At 52.3% G+C, this 11742-nt stretch overlaps 1 protein-coding gene across 4 annotated transcripts; it reads left to right on the top strand.

The window, feature by feature from the left end:
• The first annotated feature begins 412 nt into the window (after positions 1-412).
• slc39a6 (solute carrier family 39 member 6) lies at positions 413-11099 on the top strand. Of its 4 annotated transcripts, none has more exons than XM_072363389.1 (14): positions 413-533; positions 817-980; positions 1555-1654; positions 2939-3134; positions 3466-3955; positions 5071-5227; positions 5568-5684; positions 5970-6139; positions 6240-6431; positions 7365-7446; positions 7613-8020; positions 9419-9499; positions 9779-9969; positions 10365-10951. In XM_072363389.1, the coding sequence occupies exons 4-14, from the start codon at positions 2941-2943 to the stop codon at positions 10512-10514; spliced, it is 2232 nt and encodes a 743-aa protein (XP_072219490.1). In that variant the 5' UTR covers positions 413-533; positions 817-980; positions 1555-1654; positions 2939-2940; the 3' UTR covers positions 10515-10951. The 4 variants fall into 4 exon arrangements, 3 of the variants coding, with proteins under 3 accessions (XP_072219490.1, XP_072219489.1, XP_072219488.1); XR_011907540.1 differs by lacking the exon at positions 413-533 and adding an exon at positions 11067-11099 and having other exon boundaries at positions 642-980; positions 10365-10876; XM_072363388.1 differs by lacking the exon at positions 817-980.
• The last annotated feature ends 643 nt before the right edge of the window (positions 11100-11742 follow it).

Raw genomic sequence — 11742 nt, 5'->3', positions numbered from 1 at the left:
GGTGAGAATCTGCCTTTGGCCTGAAAATGCAGATAAACCTGCACATATTCTAAGGATGCTCTGATATGCCTGGCTGCAGAAAACTAAACTTTTTACTAATTGCAACCTGTGAAGTTTTGGAATGATTCAACAGAGAGGCGTGAATCACCTGAAATAATTCAATAAAAGCATTATTCAGTTGTGTAAAGTCCTGACTTTATCCATTAGTTGCTTTTTATCATCAAATTTAGCTAGTTATATTCTTATTCTAGTAAATACTCGAATCGAAATCGAATTATATCAATAGTTTTATCAACATATTACTGTAAGACTTGTACAGTAACATTCAAAAGCATGCACAAAAGATTTGTCATATGTAAATTCTCCCTTTTCCCTCCCGCTCGGCGCTTGGCGTGTATAAGCCTCAGATTTCCGGTAGTCCGTGAAGGCGCCGCAGACCACATCCATCTGCTGTCGTTCCCGGACGGAAGAGAACCGCGTCGCACCGAGAAAAGTCCTCACATCCACCGCAGAGCAATACCGGCTGCTTCACTGTAAGTCACTTACATTTAGAAACGGGTTTTGGGCTGATTCGTGCCCGACTGGAGCCGCCGCATGCCCGCTCCGGTCTGCTCCGCACGGCGGCGGTAGCGGAGGCTGGGCTCAGTTTCCGGGTTTGCGGTCTTTGTGCACACGGCACCGGTCTGGTGCAGAGCGCACAAACCCAACGTGTTACTGTTTACCTCCGGAGTGCGTGTGTTCGAAGTTAAACACTGATACGCGTGGCCGCTCGTACAGCGGGAGATGGATTTGATAAGGTTTATAGTTTGATTTAAGCGGCGGACTGAGGTCGAGGCAGGGCGGCATCACGAGGCCCGAGTCCGGGCCGCAGCCACCTGATAGATGCCGTCTGTCAGCATCATCCACCGAGAAATGTAAGGAAGACATTCGGGCTAGCAAGGAGGCTAAACCGGCTAACCCGCCGTTTCTTGTCGGAAGAGGTGAGCGGCCACGTCGGCGTTATCGGGTTTTTATTTTAAAGAATCAGAGCTTGCTCTTAAACATTTTAACTAATTGGTACCAACGGCTCGTGGCCGACATCCCAAACAAACACAGGCTAACACGTCACCGTTCGAATGCGGCGTACGCCAAACTCCGTTTCTAAACACCCTAATTTATTATTTTCCTTCTCCTCGGATTGTTCGAGCATGATAAATTTCCGCCAGATTAATTCATTAATAGCTGCTCTTCAATCCGGCTTAAAACAAAATGAGCCAGGAAACCGTTTTTTCCCCACTGATGTCATCTTTTCACCAGTTCCCATCTGTCTTTTTTTTTATAAACGCCTCTGTGAGCTCAGTGCGATCACCACACACTAATAGGATTGATTGAATAAGTAGTGTTTTTATAGTAATCTGCGTCCTGAATTAACTTGGCAAGACATATGTGTGGTAATCACGAATTCTATTGTGTAATAGTGTTAATTCCCTCAACTCGCAACCGTCTGACACACAAACTCACAGCTGGAGTGTCATGCAGAGTAAAGTGAGATTTAAGACTAACATTTACCTACAGAATCTGCTCCATTTATCTTGGATCCACTGGAAGGCAGCTGGTGAGAATCTGATGGTGCTATAATCCAACGGAGGTGACTGCAAAGAACAGCCTTTATACAGTAAGTGCATTTAGCCAATTAACTTTGACATGTAATACGTTTTCTTGGCTTAAAAGTTGGTTTAAAAATAAAGACTTGTTCTGACTATAAGACAAAAACTCCTGCTGTCGTTTGTCTGTTGCTTTAATGGGCAGAAATGTGTCTTTAATGTGAGGATTTCTTGCTTTTTTACAGTGTGAAAAACTCTTTATTTTTGCCTCCAAACAGCCAAACTTTCTTGAAATCTTTTATTTTATTATTTCAGAGTGATTCTTTTCAGCTTTATCTTTCTCAGCTTTATCTCCAACTAATAAAGTTGTTTTGATGAACTGTCTGTGAAGGTTTTCTCTGTTTCATCTGTGTGAGGTTGAATAAAATAAACTAATTTATTAGAAATGATTGATTAAATTCACAAGTTCATGAATTCAAAGTTGAATATCCTCAGATTGATTATTATTATCATAAGTTTCTTTAAATCAGACTAATTGGACACAGGTTATTAACCTTTTTTAAACTGAATTAATTGTCTAATTATAAGTGGATGAAGCAGCGCAGCAGTACTGCCATCTAGTGGACAGGTTGGAGAAAGCCACCCTTAAACTGTGGGTTTAAATGACCTGTGGAGGAGAAAACTTTACCTTTTGACCTTCATTTGGGGTTTCTCTGTTTGTTTCATATCGTCAGTGAGTTTTTTTGCCTTTTCGTGGTGTCATTAAAGAGGTCGGTTTGTGTTCTGAAGCCTGTTCTTGCAGCACAGAATAAGTTTGGTCCTGTCAGAAAAATTCTCTCAAAATCAGGCTCAGAGTCGCTGGATACGATTCACACAAAACATTTACTTCTTGGAAGAAAGAGACAAGTCGGCACAACCTGTCAGGAAGCTGCTCAGAGTCGCAAAAATGGTGCTATTGCTATTTATATTTATGTTTACTAGCCATTTAATGTTATGGGAAGACGAGTTCTGACAGTCAAAAACACTTTTGCTTGCTACACAGTGTTATGAGAACCAAAAGACAGGAGGAGCGCCCCCCCCCCCCCCCCCCCCCCCCCCCCCCCCCCCCCATCACAGAATCTCTTATTCTTGCAGCTTTTCTCATAGTATAATTATATGATTTCATCATTTTTCTAACGGATCCTTTTCAGCGACCCCGACCCTCCTAATGAAGTCGGGCTAATTCCATAAAGAAGTGATTTGTTTCTGATGCCTTTCTATTCGCCGTTGTTATTTATTTGTCAGATTTATGAACTTATTTGTAGATTTTTGCAGTAAGAAACGAGCCTCAAACCGAGCGGATTTGTTTGTTCCAGCGATGCTGAAGAAGGAGATGAGCGCGGCGGTCCTGGCTGTGATGTTCCTCGTCGCCGTGAGCGGCGTCTGGGCCGGTTCGGACTGCAGCCCGGCCCCCACGGAGGCGAGCGGCGGGGCGCGCCTCCTGTCGGCCGTGGTGGACAGACAGACGGCAGAGCAGAGCCAGCGGCAGCACCTGGAGGCTCTGTTCCACAGGTGAGCTCCCAGCAGATCTCCTCTTTGGCCTGTTGGAAACACTGAAGACAATCCTGGACAGAATGTTGTCCTGCTTTTCAAGGATGTTGTGAACTTGGCGTCTCCACATTTATAGAAAATACTGAACTGGTCCTTTAAAGGCCTTAAATCCGTCTTTAATCGTTTTGTTGGACCTGCAGCGTAACGACAGGTGGTTCAGCCTGAAATCAGAGGGAAGAAGAAGAAGAGTCTGAGGACAAACTGCAGCCAGAAGCTGTTGTTTTTATTGATTTCGATGCTCTTCCAGATGTGTTACTGCAGCTGCTTTAATGCTCTTGTTTTCTGGGATCAGATACGGAGAAAACGGCACCATCTCTCTGGCCGGTTTGAAGCGCCTCCTGCAGAGCGTGGGGCTCTATCGCAACAGGACGGTGGTGGTTCGGCATCACGAGCAACCGGGTCACCACCACCACCACCACGAAGGTCACCACCACCATGACGGAGACCTTCACCACCCAAAGCACGTCCACAGCGACCGGCCTCAGGCGCCAGAGGTGGTGGAGAGGGAGAACCCAGACCGCCGGGCCAACCGGAAGGACACGAAAGCCACAGCAGCCGCGGTGACGGGCCGCGGTGACGGCGTCACAGTGGCGTACGGCGCCCAGCTGGTGGGGAAGCCACAGGATGGGAGTCCTGCAGGAGGAGAGAGAACCTCCCAGAGTCCCGCCACGGAGGGTCAAACACAGGCCGCTGCTGTCAGCAGGGGGGATCGCACTGATGACCACGACCACGACCACGACCATACGGACCAGGATCAGCTCCCCAGCCTGGACCATGCAGAGGTAAGTCAGCTGTCTGAATCTAATCTGCCTGCACACACCTGAAGGTAATTCATCTAAACCGACCCTCAGAAACAGGTTTTAAGGTTTTTACTGCCTTTACTTTTGTGGCTCCACCAGAGAACGCCGTCTGAGAAAAAGCTCAGACGTGTCAGACAGATTTATTAGAACAAAGAGAAGCCCTCAGTGGGGCGTCAGAGTGGCACGTGCACGCACAGCAGGATGAGCTGCGGACTGTTTTTAATGAGTCTGAAACGGGCCCAGAATCTGCTGCACAACACTGAGGTTTCCTTTGTGTTCTGACAGCTGTGGAGCAGCTGCTCCACAGCTGCAGGACAGCTGCTCCACAGCTGCTCCACAGCTGCTCCACAGCTGCAGCACAGCTGCTCCACAGCTGCAGCACAGCTGCTCCACAGCTGCTCCACAGCTGCTCCACAGCTGCAGCACAGCTGCTCCACAGCTGCAGGACAGCTGCTCCACAGCTGCAGGACAGCTGCTGCACAGCTGCAGGACAGCTGCTCCACAGCTGCAGGACAGCTGCTCCACAGCTGCAGGACAGCTGCTCCACAGCTGCTCCACAGCAGGACAGCTGCTCCACAGCTGCTCCACAGCTGCAGGACAGCTGCTCCACAGCTGCAGGACAGCTGCAGCACAGCTGCTCCACAGCTGCAGCACAGCTGCTCCACAGCTGCTCCACAGCTGCAGCACAGCTGCTCCACAGCTGCAGGACAGCTGCTCCACAGCTGCAGGACAGCTGCTCCACAGCAGGACAGCTGCAGCACAGCTGCTCCACAGCTGCAGGACAGCTGCAGGACAGCTGCTCCACAGCTGCTCCACAGCTGCAGGATAGCTGCTCCACAGCTGCTCCACAGCTGCAGGACAGCTGCAGGACAGCTGCAGCACAGCTGCTCCACAGCTGCTCCACAGCTGCTCCACAGCTGCAGCACAGCTGTCAGACCGAGCCTCCTCTGTAATGTTTAACTAAAGTGTTTTTGGGCAGATGGGCTCAAACTGAAAAGGTTAAAGTGAGACGTCTTTGTCTCGGGTTCAACATAAGAAGTGAAAGCTGACTCCAGGGTTTCAGTCCTGTGGAGGATGACCTCTTGTTGTCTCTGCAGTGTCTGAACGCCTCCAGCGTCCTCTCCTCACACGGCATGGCTCAGGAAGCCGGCCTGACCCTGGGAGACTTCAGCCTTCTGTGCCCCGCCCTGCTCAACCAGATGGACGGAGGAGCCTGCATCCTCCACGGAGACGCCCCGCGACACCAGGACCAAGGTAAGAGCGCCTGAAACCTCCCGGGTCAGAACCTGTCGGGATATTTCACCTGTTTGGTCAGGAACAGGATGTGAAACCTGCAGGTTAACCATCCTGTTAACCGTCGGTGTCGGGCTGCTTTCAGTAAAAGTGTCGCAGACGTTGTCATAGCAACCAGAGGCTGGCGTTGTTGTTCTGAGACGATGGCAGCATCGGCTGTGAAACCTCCTCGGACTGAGCAGACGAGTCTCACGATGTCCAGCTGTTCTGTTCCTGCTTGGTTGTTTTCCAGCTCGCAGAAACTGAACTTCTGTGATAAAAATGAATTCTTTTGTCTCTGTTTTTGCTTTTTTTTTTTCAGAGCATAAACATCACAAACACGCCCACGGTCACCACGGTCACCATCTCAACCACAGCAACTCGGCCCACAACCACACTGAGCACGGCGGGGGGGACAGCAGCAGGAACATCGCCACAGGTGAGGCTGCTCTCCACCTCCACCTGCAGATTCAGACCAGCGTGGATTCGCACAGAGCTGCGAATTTGGGGCAAAACGCCCAAAAAATGCCCCTCAGTTTTCCCACTGGGTCCTGTTCAGGATAAGAGTTTCTTATTTCCTGCAGAAATCAGCATTAAAGCAAATATTAGCTGTTTTATGGATGAAATGAACATCTTAACAGCCAGCCCAAGAACAACAATGATGCGTGAATCTAACCTCTGACCCTGAGTGTTGGCAGCCGTCTGACAGCTTCCTGTGTTGCAGCGTGGATCGGCGGCTTCCTCTCCATCACCATCATCAGCATGCTGTCTCTGCTCGGCGTCGTCCTCATCCCGCTCATGAACAGGGTCTTCTTCAAGTTCCTGCTCAGCTTCCTGGTGGCGCTGGCCGTCGGCACGCTGAGCGGCGACGCCTTCCTGCACCTCATCCCTCACGTGAGTCCTCGCAAAGTTCATACCCGGGACGCAGAAACCCTTTTCAGGGTGGGTCTGCTTCCCCTCACTGAGCTAAGCCGCCCGTTGTCTGTGCCGTCAGTCTCAGGGAGGCCACCATCACCACCACGAGGAGCCTGGCGTGGGCGTGGAGGGGCATCACCTCCACGGGGAGCACGAGGAAAACCTGGACCCGGTGTGGAAGGGCCTGACTGCTCTGAGTGGCGTCTACATCATGTTCCTCATCGAGCATTTCCTGACTCTGGGAAAAATGTACAAGGACAAGAAGCAGAAGGTGAGAAACAGAAAGTTCTGGTCATGGCATTCAGAGGAAGCTGCCAGATGAACGATGATGATCTGGGATGCAGACTCTGATCTGGGATGTAGATTCTGATCTGGGATGCAGACTCTGATCTGGGATGCAGACTCTGATCTGGGATGCAGACTCTGATCTGGGATGCAGACTCTGATCTGGGATGTAGATTCTGATCTGGGGTGTAGACTCTGATCTGGGATGCAGACTCTGATCTGGGATGTAGACTCTGATCTGGGATGTAGATTCTGATCTGGGATGCAGACTCTGATCTGGGATGTAGACTCTGAGCTGGGGTGTAGATTCTGATCTGGGGGCTGGTGGGCTCACGTTCCTGAGATGATTCATCCTCTTAGAGTGAGTCTGAGGCACAACACGAAGGAGTTATCAAGCAGCTTTTATTCACTTACTGGCTACAGTACACTCAGGATCAGGGGTTCACTTAGTTTCTCACTCACTGCTGCTGAAGCTGCTGGATCAGGGGTTCACTTAGTTTCTCACTCACTGCTGCTGAAGCTGCTGGATCAGGGGTGCACTTAGTTTATCACTCACTGCTGCTGAAGCTGCTGGATCAGGGGTTCACTTAGTTTCACACTCACTGCTGCTGAAGCTGCTGGATCAGGGGTTCACTTAGTTTATCACTCACTGCTGCTGAAGCTGCTGGATCAGGGGTTCACTTAGTTTCACACTCACTGCTGCAAGCTGCTGGATCAGGGGTTCACTTAGTTTTTAACACACTGCTTCTGTGTTTTGTCTCTGTTCAATAAGTAATGTCGTGCTGTTGGTCTGTTCTGATTCACAGCCTCAGTTTCATATTTTAGGACTAAAGATCAAGTTTTAAAGTGTTTCCACTTTCAAGATGAAAGTTTGGAAACCTTTTGTGGAAGGTTTCATGTCGTCATGTTGTGCTCACAGATCCAGAAGAAGTGGGATCAGAGCGACAAAGCGGATCCAGAGAAGCGGCCGGCTCTGGAGAACGACCTGAAGCCGAGTGAAGGTGAGCGGGCAGGAAGCAGGAAGCAGGAAGCTGGAAGCTGGAAGCAGGAAGCTGGAAGCAGGAAGCAGGAAGCAGGAAGCAGGAAGCTGGAAGCAGGAAGCAGGAAGCTGGCGTGTTCCACGCCGCCTCCTTCCTGGGGTTCACTGTTTTTCTTTCCTGTCTGCAGAGGTGGAGACGAACGGCGCCGGCGCGTTTGGCGACCACTCGAGCAGCCTGCACGGCGGCAGCGTGGCGGAGGAGGAGCAGGTGATGCTGGCGCCGCAGGTGTCCGTCGTCTCGCCGCAGGGTTACAGCCGGTCAGCGGGCGCCGCCGCCGCCGCCTACACCGCAGAGGACTGCGAGAACAAATGCCACTCCCACTTCCACGACACGGTGGGCCAGGCCGACAGCATGCACCACCACCATCACGACTATCACCACATCCTGCACCACCACCACTCCCAGAACCACCACCCACACAGCCACTCCCACTCCTACTCGGAGCAGCACTTCCAGCAGGCGGGCGTGGCCACGCTGGCCTGGATGGTCATCATGGGAGACGGGCTGCACAACTTCAGCGACGGGCTGGCGATCGGTGAGGCGCTGAAGCAGAAGCAGCTGATGCAGCAGATGCAGATGCAGCAGCTGAAGATGCAGCTGATGCAGCAGCAGCTGAAGCAGCAGCAGCAGATGCAGCTGAAGCAGCAGCAGCAGCAGCTGATGCAGCAGCAGCAGCAGCAGATGCAGCAGCAGCAGCAGCAGATGCAGCTGAAGCAGCAGCTGATGCAGCAGCTGAAGATGCAGCTGATGCAGCAGATGCAGCAGCAGCTGATGCAGCAGATGCAGCAGCAGCTGAAGCAGCAGATGCAGCAGCTGAAGATGCAGCTGAAGCAGCAGCAGCTGAAGCAGCAGCAGCAGATGCAGCTGAAGCAGCAGCAGCAGATGCAGCTGAAGCAGCAGCAGCTGAAGCAGCAGCAGCAGATGCAGCTGAAGCAGCAGCAGCTGAAGCAGCAGCAGCAGATGCAGCTGAAGCCGCAGCAAATGCAGCAGCAGCAGCTGAAGCAGCAGCTGATGCAGCAGATGCAGCAGCAGCAGCAGATGATGCAGTTGAAGCTGAAGCAGCTGATGCAGCAGCAGCAGCAGATGATGCAGTTGAAGCTGAAGCAGCTGATGCAGCAGCAGCTGATGCAGCAGATGCAGCAGCAGCAGCAGATGATGCAGTTGAAGCTGAAGCAGCAGCAGCTGAAGCAGCAGCAGCAGATGCAGCTGAAGCAGCAGCAGCAGCAGCTGATGCAGCAGCAGCAGCAGCAGATGCAGCTGAAGCAGCAGCTGATGCAGCAGCTGAAGATGCAGCTGATGCAGCAGATGCAGCAGCAGCTGATGCAGCAGATGCAGCAGCAGCTGAAGCAGCAGATGCAGCAGCTGAAGATGCAGCTGAAGCAGCAGCAGCTGAAGCAGCAGCAGCAGATGCAGCTGAAGCAGCAGCAGCAGATGCAGCTGAAGCCGCAGCAAATGCAGCAGCAGCAGCTGAAGCAGCAGCTGATGCAGCAGATGCAGCAGCAGCAGCAGATGATGCAGTTGAAGCTGAAGCAGCTGATGCAGCAGCAGCTGATGCAGCAGATGCAGCAGCAGCAGCAGATGATGCAGTTGAAGCTGAAGCAGCTGATGCAGCAGCAGCAGCAGATGATGCAGTTGAAGCTGAAGCAGCTGATGCAGCAGCAGCTGATGCAGCAGATGCAGCAGCAGCAGCAGATGATGCAGTTGAAGCTGAAGCAGCTGATGCAGCAGCAGCAGCTGATGCAGCTGAAGCAGCAGCTGATGCAGCAGCAGCTGAAGCAGCAGCAGCAGTAGCTGAAGCATTAGCAGATGCAGCAGATGATGCAGTTGAAGCAGCAGCTGATGCAGTCTGAGTCCTAACGGGCCCAACAGTCAGAGTTAACATGCTAAAGTGTTGCAGCACAGTCTGAAACGTTGACTTCGGTTCTCTTTGCAGGAGCTGCCTTCAGCGAGGGGCTGTCCAGCGGTCTCAGCACCTCTGTGGCTGTTTTCTGCCACGAGCTGCCTCATGAGCTGGGTAAGTATCTGCATCCTTTTCACAGGTGCTCTGCAGGGCTGGCCTGCTGCAGGAGCTATCCTCTGGCAGTTGTCTTACCTGCTGTCTGTGGTGTTCTGGGTTGGTCGAGTGCTGCAGTTCCTGTTTGAAAAGACGACCGTCGCGCTCAGAAACTCGTGTCCGCGGCGGTCCTCTCGGGCCCGTAGACCAACCACTTTTGGTGCAAAAGCCACCCAGACAGAACGGTCTTTGTTGGTGTTGTGGCTCAGATTGTGGCTGACCGTGTGCTGTTCCTCCCAGGTGACTTTGCGGTGCTCCTGAAGGCCGGCATGACGGTGCGTCAGGCCATTCTTTACAACGCGCTGTCGGCCATGATGGCCTACCTGGGCTTGGTGACTGGTATTTTGATCGGACACTTCGCTGAAAACATCTCTACGTGGATCTTCGCCCTCACAGCCGGGCTCTTCATGTACGTGGCGCTGGTGGACATGGTGAGTCGCTGCGACCCTCCTGCACCTGAACGCACCACGAACAGCCAATCATATCAGAGCGGCAGCCGCCTGCGGCTCAAACCTGTGCAGAGAGCCGCTTCACTCCAGATAAAACCAAGCAAACGTGTGGTAGCAGCAGCTCTTCATGACCTTTACGACCTTTACGGTTAGCTCCTCCCACTTCTGGTCACTGTGACTGTGGGGAAATAAGAGTTCAGAAATAACAGAAGTGACACATCTATGAATGAAAGCAGGAAGTGTTTCTGTTTCACTTTCTGTTCAATAATTGAATCATTTCCCTTCAGCAGCACCTTTTTATTTGTTTTATTTTGGCTTTATTAACCGGACAGTAGAGCAGAACCAGAACCCCTCACTGCGCTTCCTCTTCCCTTCAGGTGCCGGAGATGCTGCACAACGACGCCGGCGACCACGGCTTCAGCCACTGCGGCTTCTTCCTCCTGCAGAACGCCGGCATCCTGCTGGGCTTCTGCATCATGCTGCTGATCGCTCTTTTCGAGCACAGAATCCGTCTGGACCTGGGTTAGCTGAGGGCGGCTCCTGAGCTCCATGCATTCCAGCGTCTGTGTTTTTATTTGTTGTCGACGGACTCCGGTTCACCTCGGTTTAGTTTTTACGTTATGGAAGCAGCTGATGGTGGAAACAGGCTTTATGTTCAGATGCAGCTGCTGGAACTGAGCTCAGTTTTGAGTTAATCTGGGATCCTGTTACTAATTATGCATTTGTGTTGATTCTAACTCCAACAGAAGGTCGTCGATCCTCCTCTCTGTGTTTTTTACTGTTACATTTGATGTTTGTCTTCAGTTTTTATGTGTTGGAAGTGTTTGCTGCTGCTGTGTCAAACCTGATGTGTGTTCAGAGGTGGGGAACTGGTTCATTTGTTCAGTAGGTGGGGAACGGGTTCATCCGTTCGGTAGGTGGGGAACGGGTTCATCCGTTCGGAGGTGGGGAACGGGTTCATCCGTTCGGAGGTGGGGAACGGGTTCATCCGTTCGGAGGTGGGGAACGGGTTCATCCGTTCGGAGGTGGGGAACGGGTTCATCCGTTCGGAGGTGGGGAACGGGTTCATCCGTTCGGAGGTGGGGAACGGGTTCATCCGTTCGTGTTCGGAGGTGGGGAACGGGTTCATCCGTTCGGAGGTGGGGAACGGGTTCATCCGTTCGGAGGTGGGGAACGGGTTCATCCGTTCGGAGGTGGGGAACGGGTTCATCCGTTCGGAGGTGGGGAACGGGTTCATCCGTTCGGAGGTGGGGAACGGGTTCATCCGTTCGGAGGTGGGGAACGGGTTCATCCGTTCGGAGGTGGGGAACGGGTTCATCCGTTCGGAGGTGGGGAACGGGTTCATCCGTTCGGAGGTGGGGAACGGGTTCATCCGTTCGCGTTCGGAGTGGGGAACTGGTTCATCCGTTCGGAGGTGGGGAACTGGTTCATCCGTTCGTTGGTGGGGAACGGGTTCATCCGTTCGTAGGTGGGGAACTGGTTCATCCGTTCGTAGGTGGGGAACTGGTTCATCGGTTCGTAGGTGGGGAACTGGTTCATCCGTTCGTAGGTGGGGAACTGGTTCATCCGTTCGTAGGTGGGGAACTGGTTCATCCGTTCGTAGGTGGGGAACTGGTTCATCCGTTCGTAGGTGGGGAACTGGTTCATCCGTTCGTAGGTGGGGAACTGGTTCATCCGTTCGTAGGTGGGGAACTGGTTCATCCGTTCGTAGGTGGGGAACTGGTTCATCCGTTCGTAGGTGGGGAACGGGTTCAT

This window comes from Leuresthes tenuis, unplaced genomic scaffold (genome assembly GCF_036924035.1).
Source record: "Leuresthes tenuis unplaced genomic scaffold, fLeuTen1.0.hap1 SCAF_14, whole genome shotgun sequence".
NCBI classification, from domain to species: domain Eukaryota; kingdom Metazoa; phylum Chordata; class Actinopteri; order Atheriniformes; family Atherinopsidae; genus Leuresthes; species Leuresthes tenuis.
The sequence above is the reverse complement of the archived record's forward strand: the minus strand, read 5'-3'. Positions and strand labels throughout refer to the sequence as shown.